Source organism: Musa acuminata, chromosome BXJ1-3, assembly GCF_036884655.1.
Source record: "Musa acuminata AAA Group cultivar baxijiao chromosome BXJ1-3, Cavendish_Baxijiao_AAA, whole genome shotgun sequence".
NCBI lineage: Eukaryota > Viridiplantae > Streptophyta > Magnoliopsida > Zingiberales > Musaceae > Musa > Musa acuminata.
In genome coordinates, this window is record NC_088329.1 from 4,909,531 (window position 1) to 4,929,113 (window position 19,583).

At 36.9% G+C, this 19,583-nt stretch overlaps 2 protein-coding genes across 3 annotated transcripts; one reads left to right on the top strand and one right to left on the bottom strand.

Annotated features, from left to right (window-relative positions):
• Positions 1-233: 233 nt before the first annotated feature.
• LOC135618335 (ubiquitin receptor RAD23d-like) lies at positions 234-11,558 on the bottom strand. Of its 2 annotated transcripts, none has more exons than XM_065119226.1 (13): positions 11,370-11,558; positions 9,807-9,968; positions 8,265-8,318; positions 7,440-7,493; positions 6,010-6,092; positions 5,842-5,895; positions 4,371-4,545; positions 3,037-3,186; positions 2,887-2,952; positions 2,755-2,802; positions 2,549-2,658; positions 2,391-2,469; positions 234-582 (listed from the first exon to the last, which is right to left on the bottom strand). In XM_065119226.1, the coding sequence occupies exons 1-13, from the start codon at positions 11,433-11,435 to the stop codon at positions 466-468; spliced, it is 1,218 nt and encodes a 405-aa protein (XP_064975298.1). In that variant the 5' UTR covers positions 11,436-11,558; the 3' UTR covers positions 234-465. The 2 variants fall into 2 exon arrangements, with proteins under 2 accessions (XP_064975298.1, XP_064975293.1); XM_065119221.1 differs by having other exon boundaries at positions 4,371-4,548; positions 11,370-11,557.
• Positions 11,559-17,031: 5,473 nt separating this feature from the next.
• On the top strand, positions 17,032-19,286 carry LOC135618347 (cytokinin hydroxylase-like). Its single transcript, XM_065119233.1, has 5 exons — positions 17,032-17,396; positions 17,507-17,736; positions 17,828-18,069; positions 18,257-18,632; positions 18,722-19,286. Exons 1-5 carry the CDS (start codon positions 17,120-17,122, stop codon positions 19,142-19,144), a joined length of 1,548 nt encoding a protein of 515 aa, XP_064975305.1. The 5' UTR covers positions 17,032-17,119; the 3' UTR covers positions 19,145-19,286.
• Positions 19,287-19,583: the final 297 nt, after the last annotated feature.

Consider the following 19,583-nt stretch of genomic DNA (forward strand, 5'->3'; position numbering starts at 1 on the left):
CCGCCCGGTCGCCCAGCGACCGAATGCTTAATCGGGCAGGGATGTGTAGCAAGAAAATCCCAACATGTTTCTCGGAGGTATATGTCTCTATAATAATAGTCAGCAGCCAAACCTTTCACACAAGGATATCAAATTTCCCACAATTTCCGCACATGAGAAGTTGCTCGAGGGTTGAGGCCTTGACAAACCTGACAAAAAATAGATCGAAACACAGGAACAAACCAGCAAAGGTGTGAAGACGAGAACCGATGTGCTTAGTCCCTAATGAATTATTTAACTTCAAGCAACACAGGGAAAATGATTCAAACTGTTAAAATGATCCCACAATCTTTATACACAATTATGGTTCCCCAGGTTCTAAAAAATTAAGCAAAGTATAAAGCATCCCACAACCCACATGCTTTCAATAAGCATGGAGCTGCCAATTTAGTTTTAACCCAAAAGATGTTTGAATAACTTTGCAGTTCAATCTTCAAACTCATGCATATGATCCAGAAGGTAATTAGCAGCAAGCTCCTCGTTTTTGTTGCAAGCAAAGAAGACTTGCAGCACAAGTGCTCGATCAAAGCCCATCGCTTCGAGCTGCCACAATAAGTTGAGACAAAATTACCTACTCAGGAAATCAATAAAAATGAGTACATAAAATTACTTTAATGCATGATGAAAAATTTATGACAGCTTCAAATAAAAGATTCTGCTTTTTAATCCACCAATTAGTTCAACTATCTATACCCATTCCAATTGTCAAGATGTCCAATTGTAATCCTACCTCAACAAAAATTGCACCAGAGATTTTTCAATTAATTTTATGGATTTGATAATGCAATCCATGCCAAGGTGGTCAGCTATAATGCATGATACATGAGTGTACCAAGGCAACACTGTCGGGTCATAGTTGCCATGGCAATCAAAGCCAACCAGCATCTTACTGGCACCGGGGCATGTTGCAAAACTGAAAACCAAATTCAAAATAATGGGTAAAAATAGACCTTCAAGAAATAGACCACAAGCCCCAATCCTACGTTTGAGAGAGTTTAGATTGCAGGCCCATTCTGTAGAACCCTTTTTTCCCCTTTTTTTGTGAAATGCAAGCCAACAATCAGTTGCAAAATAGTAATAGTAGATCTATGAAGTCTTGAGATTGTTTCACTTCCACAGAAATTTGAAGCCAAGTAGAAAAGATTTATATTGACATAAAACTTACTGAAAAAAAGTGAGGGTAAACAATAAAGAACTGAATTTTTTATCCCATAAAATTCTAAAACTTGCAACTTTGTGAACCGACACAAACAAGACCTATAAGCTATTGTTTAAAGGACTTCCCATGCTAGCCAGTCCTCTTTTGTTATAAAACTTCAAGATCGAGCAAAAGCTTGGGTTGTTTCTATGAAGCTAACTTGGCCTAGGCAGGAAAATTTTGCAATTGGCTTGAGTATTTGCATACCCTAGCAGTTCCATATGCTTCTTTACCAGCAAGTTGCCATTAATTCAATACAAAAGCAACTCCAATTTTCTGCTTTCTAGTTCCCACTACTAAAAGAACAGTTTCTTAAAAAACAGAACATGCTTCATGAAAAAAGGTTGGATACATTTGTTGACACTAAAGGAGCTCAATCATGCAATAAGATAATGCAAGCCAAAGATAAAGCAAATTAACATGGATCTAAGTCTGTACTAATCTAAAAAATTGGATCGAGTGTTAGCACTAGGCTGATCAGGTCTTTTTTTAAGGAGATCAACTTCCTAGGAGTCAATACCCTAGGACCAAACCCAATATGTTAAATGATCACAAAAAGTGTTGTCTTACTAGAGCATATTTTTGTTTTCTTTAATTTCTTTAAATTATTAATAGGTTGGGATCCACAAAGACCCATATATCTCATAATCACATGCTAAAATCACAACATAGGTCTGCAGGTAAAGCCATACATAATAAATTAGAAACCAATACTGATCCTGGGTAACTTGTGGCCAATCGTCAAATGAATTCTCCGCCTGTACCAATTTTTATGAGGTTTATGTGAGTTGATTAACCTGGGTTAGATTCTATTAATACTTCTCAACCTTTCTTGGCATCTTCGAAATAACTGAGGCTTAACAATTCTGTTAGATTGCTTAGACATGAATTGCTGACAAAGACAAACCAATGTCAATATGTCAATAATCAAATTGAAAGATCTCATTAAGTAAAATCGTGATGGCGTTATAAATGATATTGGCTGACATAGACAGTCACAAAACATTTGAATATTTTATTAAAATTTATTTAATAAGAGAAAGAAATACAATTTCAATTTTGCTAGCATCTACTTAGAACAACGACAAGAACTTCTCCGAATACCACAAGAACAGAATGATTAAACAATATGTTGAAGAAAAGATCAACTTACACGCTCAATGGCTTCGCGTTCCTCAGGAGTAACATTCAGTGTTTGTGGCATTCCACCAGCCAACTGACCTAGAGGGTTGCTGCTTTACATAGATTGGTAAAGGTTAGAATAAGCAACAACCTCATTAAAATTAGAAAACATGCAACAATATTCCTCACCCCTCAGTTCCTTCTGCAGGCTCATTTATCAATCGCAAAAACTCTCCCTGGTGTTCCTGAATAAGCCTCATAATCTGAGGATTCTGTTTTCCCAGCTCTTGAAGCATAGGCTGTCAATCAGAGGAAACTAGCATAAGACGCTATATTGAAATAACAAAATCATTTGACTAAGAACACTCATGGAATATGGAAGCAATAAAAAATACCTGCAAGATTTGAGGGTTTGCCTGCACCAAAGCCTGCAAAGCTCGAAACTGCACAAAATGTGAGAAATGAATTTTAAAACTCAATCTAAATTTTCTAGTCATTTGGCTTCGTATTTCATAACACAAAGAAACCTGTGGACTATTCCGTAAAAAATCAAGGCTTCCACCACCAGCATTTGACCCAACATTGGGCAGACCCTGTGAGACCAAACATAAACAAAATAGTCAACCTTTATTATGTACAAAAGGCAGAAGTTGATGGACTACAGTTGGTGCCGTTACCTGAGGAAAGAGGTCCAAAGGATTAGCATTAGGACCACCAGAAGGAACTGCAGCTTGAACTGGTTGTGGAGCCTGCGCTGGGGCATTGGTTGTTTGTTCACTTGCAGGTGCTCGTGCAACTGGTGGGGCTTCAGCATTCTCAGGAATACCCTGATATACATATATATGTCTATTAGAACACAGATTGTCATCGAGAAATTTGAACTCAAGAAAATGATTCAAATCATCTTGTTGTTTAAAAACAAGGAAGATGTAAGCACAGCCCAAAAAACACATTAGAAGTTCTTGTTAAACACTTTAGACAACTAAAAATGGGTATTTTTGGCATTGGTTACTAAAGAAATTATGCACATGCTAAAGCCAAAAATTAGTTGCAATAGAAAATTTCAGTTGGAGATGCCCTATAGAATTATTACCATATTAGAAAAAAACAGGAAGCTACACATTCAAGACACTCATTTCTCATATTTACTTAAACCACTTCTCTTTTCATAAGAGCAACCTAACATTCAATCTAAAGAGAACACCCACAAGTGAAATGTCAACTGAAGTACAGCAATTGATCTGCTTCCTGGCTTCTGACTAAACCAAATTAAAAAGGAAGATAAGATTGACGAAGAATAGAAAAGATTGAACTGATCCTTACGAAGACGAATAGAAATTGCTGAATATGAGCTAGCTCTTTAAGTCAGGCAATGATTCCCAATAAGAAATTGGTCTTACAGACATAAGGGAAGTAATTCTCTGATGAGTAGAAAAAGAAAGTTCTTGAACAATATTGCTAATCAAGGAAGAAGGGCCCAAAGTAAAAGTGGAATATGGAACAGGACAAACAGGCAAATAATAAATCTGAATCTTGTCTGCTAAGTTCATGCAGGTCTTCGTATTTGGATAAATTAAATCCATACATCAATTAGGATCAAACAATTTCCATAGTGTAAAGAGAACTGAACTGACTGAAGTGGTTCGGTGTACCTATTTGTTAAACACTAGAAGTGAAGAAAAAAATAGTGTTTAAAAACTCAAGATTTTAGCTCATGTCTTCCAAGAAGAGAAGAGCAAGCTGTTGATATCAGATTCTTAGATTTTTCCCAATAAAAACATAAATAAGCTTCTTCAGACTCTTTTTCTCCCCATAATGACTTCCAGTGTAGAAACAGACAATGGCATAAGAGTGCTTACATGGCTCATGTGGTAAGGCAAAGGTTGTTTAGAACATATATTATACTCAAATTTGCTGTGGGATGTGAACTATTGAGACCTATAACTATCCTGGGAAAAGTCAATCACAATATCAAGAGAGACAAGGAAGGAAATACAGAAATGAAACTTACAGAGTATAAATATTCAACAGCCCGTTCAGGGTTGTTATATGCAGCACGCAGGGCACGAACGACAGTGTCTCTGGCCCAAGTCCCCCCACCCATGTCAAGAATTTGTTGGATGGTTTGCTCTAAGGTATTACCAGCAACAAGATTTGATGCTGCTTGACCATATGCATCTACTTCACTGCTGCTTATAAACAGGTAAAAAGTCGATGAGAGTGATCATATAATCAGAACCAAAAGAATGGAGAACATAATGGTATATAATTCACACTTAAAAAACTAAAAAAAATTAAACAGAAAATAGCAATGGATGCACCATTTCCATAATTTTTATCAATATGTCACCCAAATTTCAAGATGAAGTCAACTGGAAGATTTGGATGTGCACCTAAAATACCTAATCAAGCACTGTTCTGTAGAACAGGTTTGTACCTAAAATAGCAACTTGTTGCTAGTGCAAGTTCTATAAACAAATCATCTAACTAATGCAGAACAACTTGAATCCACGCGTTGGATGAAGGACATAAGGGTGAATCAACAAGTCCAGTAAAATATGAGCAGAAGGAGAAGACATATTAGAATGTAAGAACCCAGAAAATGTCCAAGAATGAGGCCATAATTAAAGAAAAAAAATAGCACCACAAGAATCAAAAGAAGAGGGACAAATTGTCTAAATTTTCCCACATTGACACATTACACAACAGATGTTTCTTCTCTAGCCTGCATCATGAATAAACATATATTTAAAGTAAAAGACATGAAGTCTACCCACAAGCAAAGTTCGTCATCCCGTAGCGTACAGCTCGATATGGGCGATATATTCCGATCTGACAAGGGACTGGTAGGGGTGGTATATCAGTACACACCCATATACCATGCGTAAATACGCTCGGTATGACTCGGTACAGCTCAATACGTACCAAGCCAATAGCTAATCAGTACAACGATATGGACTTGTAAGTCGAACCATACCCATAAGGACTAAAACAATCTAATATTTGATACACTAGGACCAAAAATTACCCAAGTTGGTCTATGAGAACATAAAAGAACAGAATCTTGAGTAACCACAGACCTTTTCACAGAGTCTAATGGCAACATTCACTAAAATATTGCTTTAGGATGTTACCTTAATGCCATCATTTTTACAAGTAAACAGTGAAATATATGTAACACGTGTGAAACAATAATGCTTCTCAAATTTACATGTCAAATATACAGTTGGATAATTCCCTCCAATCAATTTATGAACCTTTATCAAATGAGAAAGTGAAACTCCCAAACAAAATAAACTTAGCAATGCACATATCATAACAGTTCTATTAAAAAGTTGATGCAGTAAAATGTCTAACTACAGATTGCGTCCAACTGCTGTATAATGCCAAGAATTAGAAAGCACAAACAAGGACATTAAGTCCCTTTAAGAAAAACAGGACTACAGAACCATTTTCAAAATGAGTGAAAAATGGTGACTTACGATATGGTAGCCACAGGAGTTGCAGCAGTTGGAGCTGGTGTACTTGCAGGTACACTGCTTAGTGAAGCAGGGCAACACGACAAAACAAAATCTTAATAATCAGAATATGTACAAAGCAACTAAATATGATAACCCAAAGAAATAAGCATATGACCATAAAAGACTTACAAAGGCAATGTTGCTGAAGGTGCTTGAGATGGAGCAGATGCTTGTGCTGAAGGGACGGGAGGTGCAGTATTAGTAGGTGGAGCCTACACAAGAAAACAGAATCATGAAGCTTTCAAAAATATTGATGCAATGTTAATATCACGCATGTGTACAGCAAGCGCAAGAAATCCATTAAATGCAACACTTCTTCAGAGCTTCAGCATTTTCATAAATTGCTTACATTTTAAAGCATCATAGGGTGAAACCCATCATAGTTCAATATGTTACAATTCAAGCATCTAATCCAACAGAGACAAAGACGGGATAGAAGAGGAGTCTGTATGCAGCTTCCTTGCTTTTTTCCTCCTTCACCCCTCTTTCATTTTTGTTTATTTTAATGGGACAATTGGTGCCAGCATACCATAAAAGTTTGATAAGGAATGGGAATATCACCATTAAGGCAATCGACACAACAACCACAAATAAACTCTTCCAAGTCAAGAATATTTATTCTTCATTCACTAAATTTACATTCACCTCCCGCCTACCAGTAGAACTTGAAACAGAATAATATCTAGGTGTGTATATCCATAACTGTAATCCTCAATGATGCAGCAGTGTAATGCGGCATTCATATAAGAACCAGCATCAGCTATCATTTCAAACCAAACATGCAATGTACATCAAGCTTCATCATAAAACATCCCAAGAATATGCATCAATAGATTATAGCCAAGAGAACATGTTATATGTGGTCACATGCAATACAATGTAATCCATATTACAGGTAGAAGAATTAAAATTATGCCATGATATTTACTAGACTGTCAAAAGAGTAGTTTCTGCAATAATCTAAATATAACAGAAGCAATCAACCCATATGTGCTTCAACCTTCAAGTGCTCTTCGACGGCTAATAGACAAGGGCCAATTTTTGGTCTTGTGGCAGAAATCCAGTAATTAGCACAGATAAGTTTTCCTAGTAGTAATATTTGATCTACTAATCAGTAGAATAGCCAACTAAAAATGCACCAAGAAATGCTAAGACCAATCGAAGATGGAAATTAATTGATCTAGGTAAACCTCAAAGCTTCCTAATCAACATCATGTTTTCCAACAACAATAATAATGATAAATTTACAGGGTTCTCTTTCATACTATGTCCTATATGCACAATAAACACAAGTGTGAAAATTTGGAGACTGAACTTGACAAATTTAAATGCCAAATAATTTGTTCCTAATGACAAGAATGTTTCATTTTCGATTCATGTCTGCACGAAACATATAAGCACCCAAGGAAGTGTAGGTAATTTCAAACATCTGCTATTGTTTTTGGAGTGTTTATTATCCACATAGAATTGGAAGTATATTTTAGACACGAGCAGAACAAAGAGAGAAAGATACAGTTAGGAAGATTGTTATATCATTCATTCATGCACTGTCTTCTTACCTGACTTGCAGGTGCTTGTACAGTGGTCGATGCTCCACTAGATGAGCCCTTAGTCTGCAAGGGTAAAAGGATACAGCACACTTAGAAACCATTCATAATGTACTCTGAATATTATTAATTCAGTAAACATCACATCTTAATCATCTATAGAATTTCCATGTGATCGCCAATCATGACTTATATCTAAGAAAAGCATTAAACAATGCAAAAAAAACAGGAAAAAAGTGAAGATAAACACAGGCATAGAAAGAACCATTCATGTGAAAGCATTCACTAAATTTACATTCACCCTCATGCGTACCAGCAGAACTTGAAAAACAGAAAGATATCTAGGTTTGTATATTCATGACTGTAATCCTCAATGATGCAACAGTGTAATGCGGCATTCATATAGGAACCAGCATCAGCTATCATTTCAAACCGAACACACAATGTACATCAAATTTCATCATAAAACATCCCAAGAATGTGCATCAATAGCTTATAGCCAAGAGAACATGTTATATGTGGTCCCATGCAATACAATGTAATCTATATTATAAGTGTGAAAATTTTGAGACTGAAATATTGTTTTTCAAACTTGACAAGTTTAAATGCCAAATAACTTGTTCCTATGACAAGAATGTTTCATTTTCCATTCATGTCAGCACAAAACATATAAGCACCCAAGGAAGTGTAGGTAATAGCAAACATTTGCTATTGTTTTTGGAGTGTTTATTATCCACAAAGAATTGGAAGTATATTTTAGATACAAGAGCAGAACAAAGAGAGGAATATACAGTTAGGAAGATTGTTATATCATTCATCCATGCATTGTCTTCTTACCTGACTTGCAGGAGCTTGTACAGTGGTCGATGCTCCACTAGATGAACCCTTAGTCTGAAAGGGTAAAAGGATACACCACACTTAGAAACCATTCATAATGTACTCTGAATATTATTCATTCAGTAGGCATCACATCTTAAGGTCTCAAACATCTATAGAATTTCCATGTGATGGCCAATCATGATTAATATCTAAGAAAATAATTAAACAATGCAAAAACAGAAAGAAAAAAAATGTGAAGATAAACACAGGCATAGAAAGAAGCATTCATGTGAAAAGCATTTAACTCACTGACAACAATATTTTTCCAAAAACTGAATATACGGACATTGCCACTCAGATTGTTGGCGCATGGTCAGCACCTGCAAGGTTTATCCCATGTACAGAGAGCAATGTCCTTATTCTTACCCTTACAAGTATGACCATGCATTTCAACATGACTTAAGATTGCTCTAGTTAAACCTCAGAAAAATATTTACCAACCACAAAAAATTCTAAACACCACCTGTTCCTAGTTAATGTGCTCTGAATAAAATTACCAGTGAAAGGGAAGAAAAATTATGTTCTTCCACATAAACAATACACCAAGTAAAAGATAAATATAGGTCAAACTGATAAATTTTCATATCTGAAGGAGAAAAACTAGTTGATAATGATTGTTACACCTCAAATTAACAAATAAATAAATATTTATATAATATTACCAAAAGAAATCACACAAGAACATAAAATTTTTATGGAGGCCTCCTAATTTGATAGTCACACAAGTAGTGCACATAAAGAAAAACCTAGTAAATGCCAATACAACAACAATAATAATAGTAAGCTGAAACAGCCCAATTATTTGGGTCTTTTTCCTGCCATTGAATACTGTTTACAGCATACCGCTAGTAAAATTAAAGCAGCCACTATAAGAGAGCAGTGCTAATTGCTGAAAAGATGCTAAGGAGCTCAATGGCTCTTCTCTGTAAAGAAATGCTAAAAAAATGTTAATTGTCTTGGAAAAATTTTATTTTTTTAAGAATTCTGAATCCTGCCAAGTATAAAATGCTTAAGAAGTTCCATTAAGGTGTCTTCTCTTCACTGTACATGTTTAGTTACATATAAATTAAGAATTCCATGTGATTTTGTAGTAAGAATGCCATTACACATGGAAGCACCTGTGCAGTCAACTTAACAAAAGATTCATGTGACTTTGTCACAACATAAGTGCAGTAAATGTACATACAATAAAAGACTTAAATAAATTTGTGGGATCAAAATAATTAGGATTCACCAGATAGTGGGTTTGTCCTATATCCTTCCCACCAGATAAAGAACACCCAGAAAAGAGAGCTTGCCTCTCCCTCCAACTACTAGTGAAGCAGGAGTACAATATCCTATATTTTTCTCTTACTGGAAACCAGCAACATAGTAGCAAATGGTAAATCATCTTAGCTTCTAAAAGAAGCTCAATGGTCAAAATACTTCAACAATCAGTCACAGGTCCACAAATATAAGAATGTTAAGCATCAGAAGATAGTCACAAGAGCTAATGGCTACCTTACTCAGCATTATAACAAGAAAAGTGCTTTCACAAACTTTATTCTCATCCAGTGTAGTATCATCTTTAAGAATCTTCCCTTGATGTATAAGCATCTGCTGTTCAGCTGGATAAACAGTTTTTCCTTGAGATGTCTCGATATATCTTTTCACAGCAGCAACCTGCAGAGCAACCATACCACAATGATTACTGTTCAGACAGTTAAGTATGCAAACTAAATATAATTGAGGCAAAAGACAAGAAATAAAATAAAACTAATCTAGTTGTGACAAAGGTTAGAGTTCTAGAACAATCCTAACTGCATCTGAAGGCAAGGCTCTATTCTGCATGTCCGTATCCACATGAGTGTACCAGTGCATTTAATCATCGTCTCAAATCAGCAAGACATGCAAAGGCATAAACTCTAGGAAGAAGGGACAAATAGGTATGAAAAAATGATGATTGGAAAGGAGAGACAAGATAAAAATGATAACTAAATTCTTGCAACATGTCCTGCTAACTAGTGCATAATCTACTGTGAACGACCAGTAATGCTTGCAATATATCTTTCTTCCAAACATAAGCATTCAATTAAAATACTTAACACATGAAATGTATCTTGATAACTAGTGCATAATCTACTATGAACGACCAATAATTGTTACATCAGATAAGCTCACTGCCGACCCATGCTAGCTGCCCTGTACCAGAGTGAAACTTGCTCATCCATTTCTGACATACACGGGCAGGCGATAATCCATAAGAGACAATTGAACTCCGTTCACTCAGCTCTTCACTTGCTGCTTTTCTAAATCAATGAGTTAGACCTAGATCTATTCACTTCTAAATTTCCAAACACATCTAGAACAGTACAAACTACCATGATTATTTTACACCGTCTAGATTTGTTTCTCAAATCATGACCCTTCTTGCTTATCCACCACTAACAATGACTTATGTCTAACATCACCAGTCAAGATTTTTTCCCATACATCCCCTTGACCCTCCCAAAATCTCACATAGCAAGTAAAGGTCTAATCATAAGCATCAAACCTCCAATGACAAAATTCATAATAAACCTGAGTCCAACAAATGATCTCTCTTCCCCAAATACCTTCTCCCAGGTTAAAGTTGTCAACAGATACAACATGGTTGCTTGAGACATCAACTGTAGTTTATGCAAGGGTCAAGCAATAAAGTAAAAACCCGCACTGAGCAAAACATAACCAGTCCAATTGGCAAACCCTACTAAATTATCCCTTCATTGTGCAGACAACCCTAAACAACCCCAAAACCAATATCCCAAGAAGTATGCCCTAATTTTAAAGAAACGAAACAATTCCACAGGAGGCAACCCAGATTTCTTCGACTACAAGATCTTTCCTAAACCCTACTGCCCAAAATTTCAGCCTCCCATCCACGTCAGAATCACGCCCAAATTGGGTTCAAGCAATCAGCAAGGGCAATCAAATTGGCAGAATTATAAGCAGGCAAAGATCAAAAGATAACAAAGAAAGACCAGTCGATTCGCCAACGAAAAAGGATCGCATCTAGGGCGAAGATAGGACGGGGGGCGGTGGTACCGTGTCCTCGGGCTTCACATCGATCTCGAAGTTAGTGCCCTTGAGAGTCTTGACGAAGATCTTCATCCTGCCCTGTTTCGCTTCCGCAACCGCTGCTATCTCTCTCTCCGCCTCTCTCGCGAGGGTTGATAGTGCCGCGACTCCGACGAAAGCGAGGGGCGAGGGGCGAGGGCTAGGCGAAAGGGCAGGCGATCGTTTTATGTATTTATAGAGCAATAGGATAAACACCGAAACAGCAGTGGGTAAAAATTATTCCTTCCGGATTGGTGCCCCGCTGGGTCCGACAAATATCCCGCCAATAAGAACGCAGTTTTTTGCTATTGATGTTTCAGATCAAACACGGTAATCCGTCGAGAACGCGATTTTTACTGTTTTCTTTCCGGATACGTCTTTCGTCCGCGTAAAAAAACAAACCCTCCTGCATCCGTCCTTGGAAAAGAGGGTAGGAGGGGGTAACGCCGATGAATGAAGTGGTGGGGGTGGACTTCGGCGACTGCAGTATACCCGGACTCGAAACTTTGTGAATGATGTGGTGGGACCCATCTCTGTTTTGTGTCACACCGTGAGAGTGCATTCTTCGGGGTATAGCTGGCCGCGACCCATCGGTGGGCGAGTAATGATTGGCGTCTTTTTATGATATTTATATTTATTTGTTATGAGATGAAAAATATGGAATCGGGCTATTATTGGGTGTTTGGTTGTATTCCGTGGAATACATGGAATCCATGTTCTTTATCGGACCTCGGTGCAAAGTAAATGGATCTCGTGGATGTTGGAACAACATCCGTCGTATTCCACCCGGTAAACATCCTTTGCGTATGATATGTATGCAATGGTAGCACGAGACAAGTATTAGCAATTAAGGTAAGAAAAAATTAAATATTATAACTCGTAATCATTCAGAAAAACACTACAAGTATAAATTATAATATTAATTATTTCGTTATTATTTATCTAGTTAAATTTTACACCGATTATGCATGAAATGTTTCACCTAACAAATGCCAATCAGCCCACTAAATTCGTAATTGTTTCGTATGAAAATACATGTACAATGACGAAAAAAAAGACCTTTGATCCGACCATCACGAATAAAGTTTCTACAAAATAATTTAGAAATCTTTTAATGTTATTATGATCAACATTTATGGGAATAATGATATGGTCCACATCTCGGAGTAAAAAACTCAATACTACAATATCACGTGATCGATATATAGTAAATTATTCTTTTTTTAGTATTTATGTTATATATGGTTAAAACCTTATACCCGTAACAAATTGAAAGGTCCATCAAAACTATGTATTTTTCTTAAATATTATGCTAATTAAAGTGTCTTTAAATATTTTGATCCATCAGCTAAAAGAATTTTTATTTCTAGCTATATTTTTCCTTATAAATCATTTGAATCTCTTTTACTTAAACTAACTTTCAATAAATTTATTGATTATGTCATATAAATTCATGAGCCATCCTATATTATCATTGCTCTTTAGGTGGAAACATCAATCACACCCATTGATGTAAATACTTTATCTATTCAATATCCACTAGGTTCTTTATCTGCCTAATAAACAATATGTCATCTCATCCATACAGTCGTCACATGAGTGTGTCATCAATAAGAAGAATTTATAGAAATATTTGGTTTTAATATCTCATATTTTAAATTCTTCTTAAACAACACATCCTAGAGATGTTATTAATCATACACCAATTCATCCGATGATTACTAGATCCAAAAATTAAGTCTTTAAACTAAATAAAAAAAAATTATTTTTGTAAACTAATCCTAAATATTAATTTCTAACTCTTCTACTATCAATCAAGCCTTAAAAAATTTTGAATAATGAGTAATAATATTAGAAGAATATAATGGTTTATTATGAAATAATATATTGAACTTAATCACACCTCATCTAAATCAAAACCTTATATAGTACAAATCAGTTTTTCATATCAAACAAAATCCTTATGTGTCCATTAATAAGTATAAAGCAAGACTTATTATAAAGCGATTTCATCAATATCCAAGTCTTGAGTACTACGACACTTTTAACCCAGTTGTGAAGATAATAATAGTTTATATTATTTTATGTTTTATCCTCTTTAACAATTGGAAACTTTGATAGTTGGATTTGAATAATATATTTCTTTATGGTTATATTTCTGAAGATATATTTATAAGGTAACCTCAAAGCTTTATTAATTAAAATCTTCCATGACATATCTATAAGTTGCATAAAATTCTTTATGGTCTCAAGTAGTCCCCTCATGATCGGTATCATAAATGTTGAACACATTGAGTCTTAGTTGAATTTCATAATTCTTAATTTGATAATTTATTATTCATTTATTCTCATGAGGGCATAATTATGTTTTTACCAAATTAGTAATAATTAATAATTTTATTTAATAGTTTGGAAATAAATATTTTTATCAAAGATCTTGAAGCCAATATTATTATTATGCCAATCTTTAAAATTATTTCTCTTACCTTATCTAATAATGCTAATCTCAGTGACGCCACCGTGTATCATCAAGTTGTTGACGATCTACATTCACTTGTCCATACATTCCATATACATTGAATAAATTTTCTTAACTAATGCATAAGCTTAACCATTGAACAACTATTAAATATTTTCTCTAGTACTTAAAGGGTATTATTGATCATGGCTTATTTCTCTGAAAGGACTCTCGTATTTTATTTTATGTATTTTTTGATATCAATTGGACATGTAATGAGGATGATAGGACATCTACTAGTACTTATTTCGTATTTCTTGGTTACAATCCAATATATTAGAGTTCCAATAAATAAATTTCTCTTGCGAGATCTTCGATTGAATATCAAGCGATTGCTTTTCTATTTATCGAACTTTATTGAATTCAATGATTGCTATATAAACTATGTCACATTCTCTAATTCTCTATCTATACATTGTGATAATATCGAGATAACATATTTATGTGCTAATCATGTATTTTACTCTCGAACTAAACACATAATTATCTATTTTTAGTTTGTTCATGACAAGGTTAAGAATGGTAAGCTACGTGTCTCTAATGTCTTATCTTCTAATCAATTTGTAAATCCTCTTACTAAGTTTTTATTTTACCAGTAATTCCTTCTACTACGGTCCAGGATTAATGTCTCCACTAAGAACACCATCTTACGGGGTTATATTTGAAAATATATTATTAAGAAAAATAAATCATAATAAATTTATCATAATTCTTTTAGTATTTAAATAATATATTACCATGATTCTAGATCATAAAAATTATGATATCATATGATTATGATTCTATCAAATAATGAGTATCATGATCTCAACATGATCTCCTATGTTATAAAATGATTTAGATGAATATTTTTTATATTTTATTATTAATTTAAAATTATATAATTGTTATATTTTATAATATCTCCCTATGTTATAAATTTATGTTTAATATTAATAAAATTAAAGTTACTCATTTCTTTCATTCTTTTCCCATCCTCTTAGCAAAGGAAAGGATCGTGTACAATACATGGAAATTAGAATAGGGTCCATTGAATTCTTCTAATCAAGAATCCTTTATACAACATACATGTTTGGTTAATGATATCATGAGATACGTATTTGTAATTAAGGTAAAAAATAAAAATTATAAATAGCAATCATGAAAAAAAAACTAGAAATTGCAATTAATAGCCATAGAACAAAAACAAACACTACAAGTAGCAATTATAATAGAAGAAAAACCAACTAAAAATTGCAAGTAGCCATAAGATGAAGTATATGGATTTCATTCATTGGATTCAGTGAACTATATTCCGTGCAATCCATGGGATCTGTATTCTTTATCCGTCGTCCAAGCAAAGCAAAGGAAGTGGATCGCGTGCAAGTTTGGACCATGGTCCATTTAATTCCATACGTGTACATAACATCCTTGTAAATAATAAATGTTTGATAGATGATAGCAAGAGATACCTATTAGTAATTAAGATTTAAAATATAGAAATTAAAAGTAGAACGATGGAAAAAAAAAACAAAACACTACAAGTAGCAATTATATAAGAAAAACAAACTAAAAATTGCAAGTAGTAAATATAGAAAAAAAAAACCCTAACAAGGGGTAAATTCATTTGGAAGAACCTCTAATTGTATCCTTTTTTTTTTTTGTGTGTGTTTCCTTTCATAGTATCTCTATTTTCAAAGAACCCTTAATTTTCAAAATAACAAACGTAAAATTCAACTATTCTTTTATCATTTTCTCCTCTCTCTCTCTCTCTCTCTCTCTCTCTCTCTCTCTCTCTCTCTCCCATTTTCATAACCATTATTTGTGTCAACTCTCTCGATATTGAGTGACACATTCTTCATCTTTTCTTTAAAAATATTTCTTAATATTAGGCTTTAATAGGGAGAAAGAGAAGAAGACTTGAAATTTTAAAAATATATATGTTATAAAGTCAACACAAGATTAATATGATTTGATACTTTCCATCTACATCTATGAATAATATTAAATTCTTAAAATCAATTAGAAAGTCCTTAAATTCTTAGAGAGCACCTATATAAACAAACACACCAAAACCTAAATACATTATATATTTATAGAATAATCAAATCCTTATTTTTAGAATTTTCTTGATTCACTGAGACACTTTCTCCAAGGATTGGAAACCCCAAAACACTTGCCCATCCCAACACTTAAACAATGACTAGTTTAAATGTATTGTAATTTTGATTAGCTTAATTCTATTGCCATGTAATGATTCTTTGTATGTTTGGTACATCCATTTGAGTCAGCCTGCACACGACACGCTAACACTCTATCGGTTTTCCATAATAGTAGCACACACTGAGATTGCAGAAATCGATAACGTATGACGATCGTATACAAAGTGGTCGGTCCCCTTTGTTGTGAGCTTACATAGTAGGATCAAGCGAAGAGGGAAGGGAAGGTGTTGATGGCAGTGAAACAAGATGCATATAAGACCAGACCCCGATTCATGTATGATAGTGCCGTCCCATCACGGCCAGTTTGTGTTGACCAATACAGTGACACTCAAAACAGGAATCCTTGTCATGTCACTCCATGTTTAAGCCATTCGGTAACTTTTACAAAGAAAGGTTTCAAGGAAAACAGTGGAAAATGGAATGCGGTCAATTCCTTGTGGGAGGGAGATTTAGTGGGTCGGATGCGATGAACAAAGAGATACTGCTGCCGGAGCATTTCCCTTTGCTGCTTGTTACCTCAAACGTCAGTGGAAGCACAAAGGCAACCACACAATGCATGGGAGAATAAAGTCAATGGAAGCATGTAGATGAGTCGGTCAAAATGTGCAGTGAGATGTTCCCTCTTTGATGCAAGGTTAAGGCCTTTTGCATATAACGTGGGATTCGCTGCTAATGGCTAAATCTTTTCTGGGATGTAGTGCATTAATTCTGGGGGTAGCAGATAGATAATGATTAGGATTCCTTCATTCATTACATCGAAAAAGTGTGGAGAGTCGTCATCTCATCTACCTTACTGGGGCATGCAGTCATACACCGATGCATCATCCTCCCCCCCCCCCCTCCCTCCGTCTCTCTCTCTCTCTCTCCATAGATTTGTGCTTTTATTTAATGAAGGAAGTATACTTCGATCGAGGTTTATAAAGAGGAGCCACCGAGTGTGTTTGTGGCTGGTCTTAAACCCTTCTTCCCTTCTTCCTTCTTCTCTCTCTCTCTCTCTCTCTCTCTCTAGATTTGTATCCATGGGTGTCATACTGCTGATAACAGGCCTGGTTCTTCTTATCTTTATTCTGAGAGCAGCATGGGTCACTTTCTCCTGGTACTACTGGATTCCTAGGCGAATCAGGAGGGTTATGGCAAAGCAAGGAGTTCATGGCCCCAAGCCAAAATTCCTGGTTGGGAACCTCAAAGACAGCGCTGCCCTCGTCACCAGCTCGACTTCTTCTGACATGGAATCGATCAGCCATGACATCGTTGGCCGTCTGATGCCTCATTATGTCCTCTGGTCCAAACTCTACGGTACTCCAATCTCCTCTCCCGCCCTCTCTCTCTCTCTCTCTCTCTCGTTCATGGAGGTATGCATCATCTTGTCTGACGAAGGTTTGGGTCGCCGGCGAGTGCATGTACAGGGAGGACATTCATATACTGGTACGGCAGTGAGCCGCGGTTGTGCCTGACGGATCCTGACATCATCAGGGAGCTCCTCTCCTCCAAATATGTGCAGGTCTCTGGCAAGTCCTGGACCCAGCGGCAAGGGTCGAAGCACTTCATTGGGCAGGGTCTGTTGATGGCTAATGGCAGCAACTGGAACCACCAACGTCACGTCGTCGCCCCGGCCTTCATGGCAGACAAGCTAAAGGTACGCATATCACTACAAACATCCTGCGCATCGTTTTGGATAGACGACAACTGTCGGTCTCAACGAAAAAATATGATGGCATTATCACCAGACTCGTGTTGGGTACATGGTGGACTGCACTAATAGACTCATCACATCTCTGCGCGATGCTGTCGGGTCCGGCAACGATGAGGTGGAGATCGGAGCCTACCTGACTCGGCTAACCGGAGATATCATCGCCGGCACCGAGTTCGGCAGCAGCTACGAGAATGGAAGGCAGATATTCCAGCTCCTTGAGCAACTGCAAAACCTCACGGCTCGAACCAGCCGCTACATTTGGATTCCAGGTAACAGGTGAGTCTCGTTTCACGTACTCTTTGATGCATTCATTCCTCTTCACGTCCCTCCATCTCCGACATGTCGATCTATCACTGTCTGCAACTCCAGTTGGCTTTTTGATTCTGGCAACTGGCATCCACATCGAACAGCAGACTCGCATTGTTTATTCCGGTCTTTGAGCCTAATGTTTGATTGTTTGCAGGTTCTTTCCTAGTAAGTTCTCCAGGGAGATCAAGGAGTTGAACAGGAAAGTGGGGAAACTGCTGATGGACTCCATTCAGAGCCGCAGAGATGTCGCCGAGATCGGAAGGAGCTCGTCGTATGGCAATGGCCTGCTCGCGACGCTGTTAGCTGAGACCCAGAAGAGGACTAATGGGTTTAGCTACAGCCTCCAATTAGTGATCGACGAATGCAAGACCTTTTTCTTCGCAGGACATGAGACTTCGGCTCTACTCCTTACCTGGGCCATGATGCTCCTCGCGACGAATCCGGCATGGCAGGAGAAGGCCCGTGCTGAGGTAGCTCAAGTTTGCGGCGACGACCCTCCATCGTGGGAACATCTTCCCAAGCTCACCGTGGTAAGCAATTCACCCACCTGGATCAGGAAGCCCTTGCAAAGATCAATACGTTTGGGCTTACATTGCATCTGCTTCTGCGTCCGTCGCAGCTGAACATGATAATTAACGAGACGCTGAGGCTGTATCCGCCGGCGAGCCTTCTGCCACGGATGGCATTCGAGGACATCAAGCTGGGCGACCTTCACATTCCAAAGGGCCTGTCGCTTTGGATCCCGGTGCTGGCGATCCACCATGACGAGGAAATATGGGGCAGGGATGCGCATGAGTTTAAGCCGGAGAGGTTCGCCGGAAAATCCTTTTCTATAAACCGATACTTCCTGCCCTTCGCTTCGGGGCCCCGAAACTGTGTGGGTCAGACCTACGCCATGATGGAGGCCAAGATAGTCTTGGCCATGCTCCTCTCCAGCTTCAGCTTCACCATCTCTAAGAACTACCGGCACGCGCCGATCAACGTCCTCACATTGAGGCCCAAGCATGGCGTTCCCATTCACCTGACACCCCTCAAGCCATAGCAAATCTTGCGAAGAGAATGTAAAGCAATATGAGTTCCATGCAATACAAACTCGCCTAATAAGATTAGGTTAGATCGTCAGTTGTGCATTTTGAAGCACATCTGATAAGAACGATCAAGTTTTCTTCATCCATTTTGAGATGTTTGATATGTCTCTGAAATGAATATTCGATATGCTTTCCAAAAGTAAAAAGAAATTGCAATGCTCTCTCTCTCTCTCTCTCTCTCTCTCTCTCTCTCTCTCTCTCCATTAAACAATGCGGAAGGCAATGCAGTTAGGGACAGAGAAGAGTGGATAAGCCCCATAAAGCTGTAAAGAAATAGCTGAGCTGCATGTGAGACATCTTCTGATGCACAACACAACGTTTATTATATTCTCCCACGACATGTTAAAATTAGTGTCAAGTACTCAGCTTTGACTTAAAATATGGAAGGCTGCA

Excerpts from the sequence above, each read along its gene's own strand:
- LOC135618335 (XM_065119221.1), bottom strand. The coding sequence starts at position 11,435 with ATGAAGATCTTCGTCAAGACTCTCAAGGGCACTAACTTCGAGATCGAT. Across the intron at positions 2,659-2,754 it reads CAAACCCTCAAATCTTGCAG|CCTATGCTTCAAGAGCTGGG; the intron begins GTATTTTTTATT and ends TCTGATTGACAG. Across the intron at positions 583-2,390 it reads AACGCGAAGCCATTGAGCGT|CTCGAAGCGATGGGCTTTGA; the intron begins GTAAGTTGATCT and ends TTATTGTGGCAG.
- LOC135618347 (XM_065119233.1), top strand. The coding sequence starts at position 17,120 with ATGGGTGTCATACTGCTGATAACAGGCCTGGTTCTTCTTATCTTTATT. Across the intron at positions 17,397-17,506 it reads CCTCTGGTCCAAACTCTACG|GGAGGACATTCATATACTGG; the intron begins GTACTCCAATCT and ends GTGCATGTACAG. Across the intron at positions 17,737-17,827 it reads TCATGGCAGACAAGCTAAAG|ACTCGTGTTGGGTACATGGT; the intron begins GTACGCATATCA and ends CATTATCACCAG.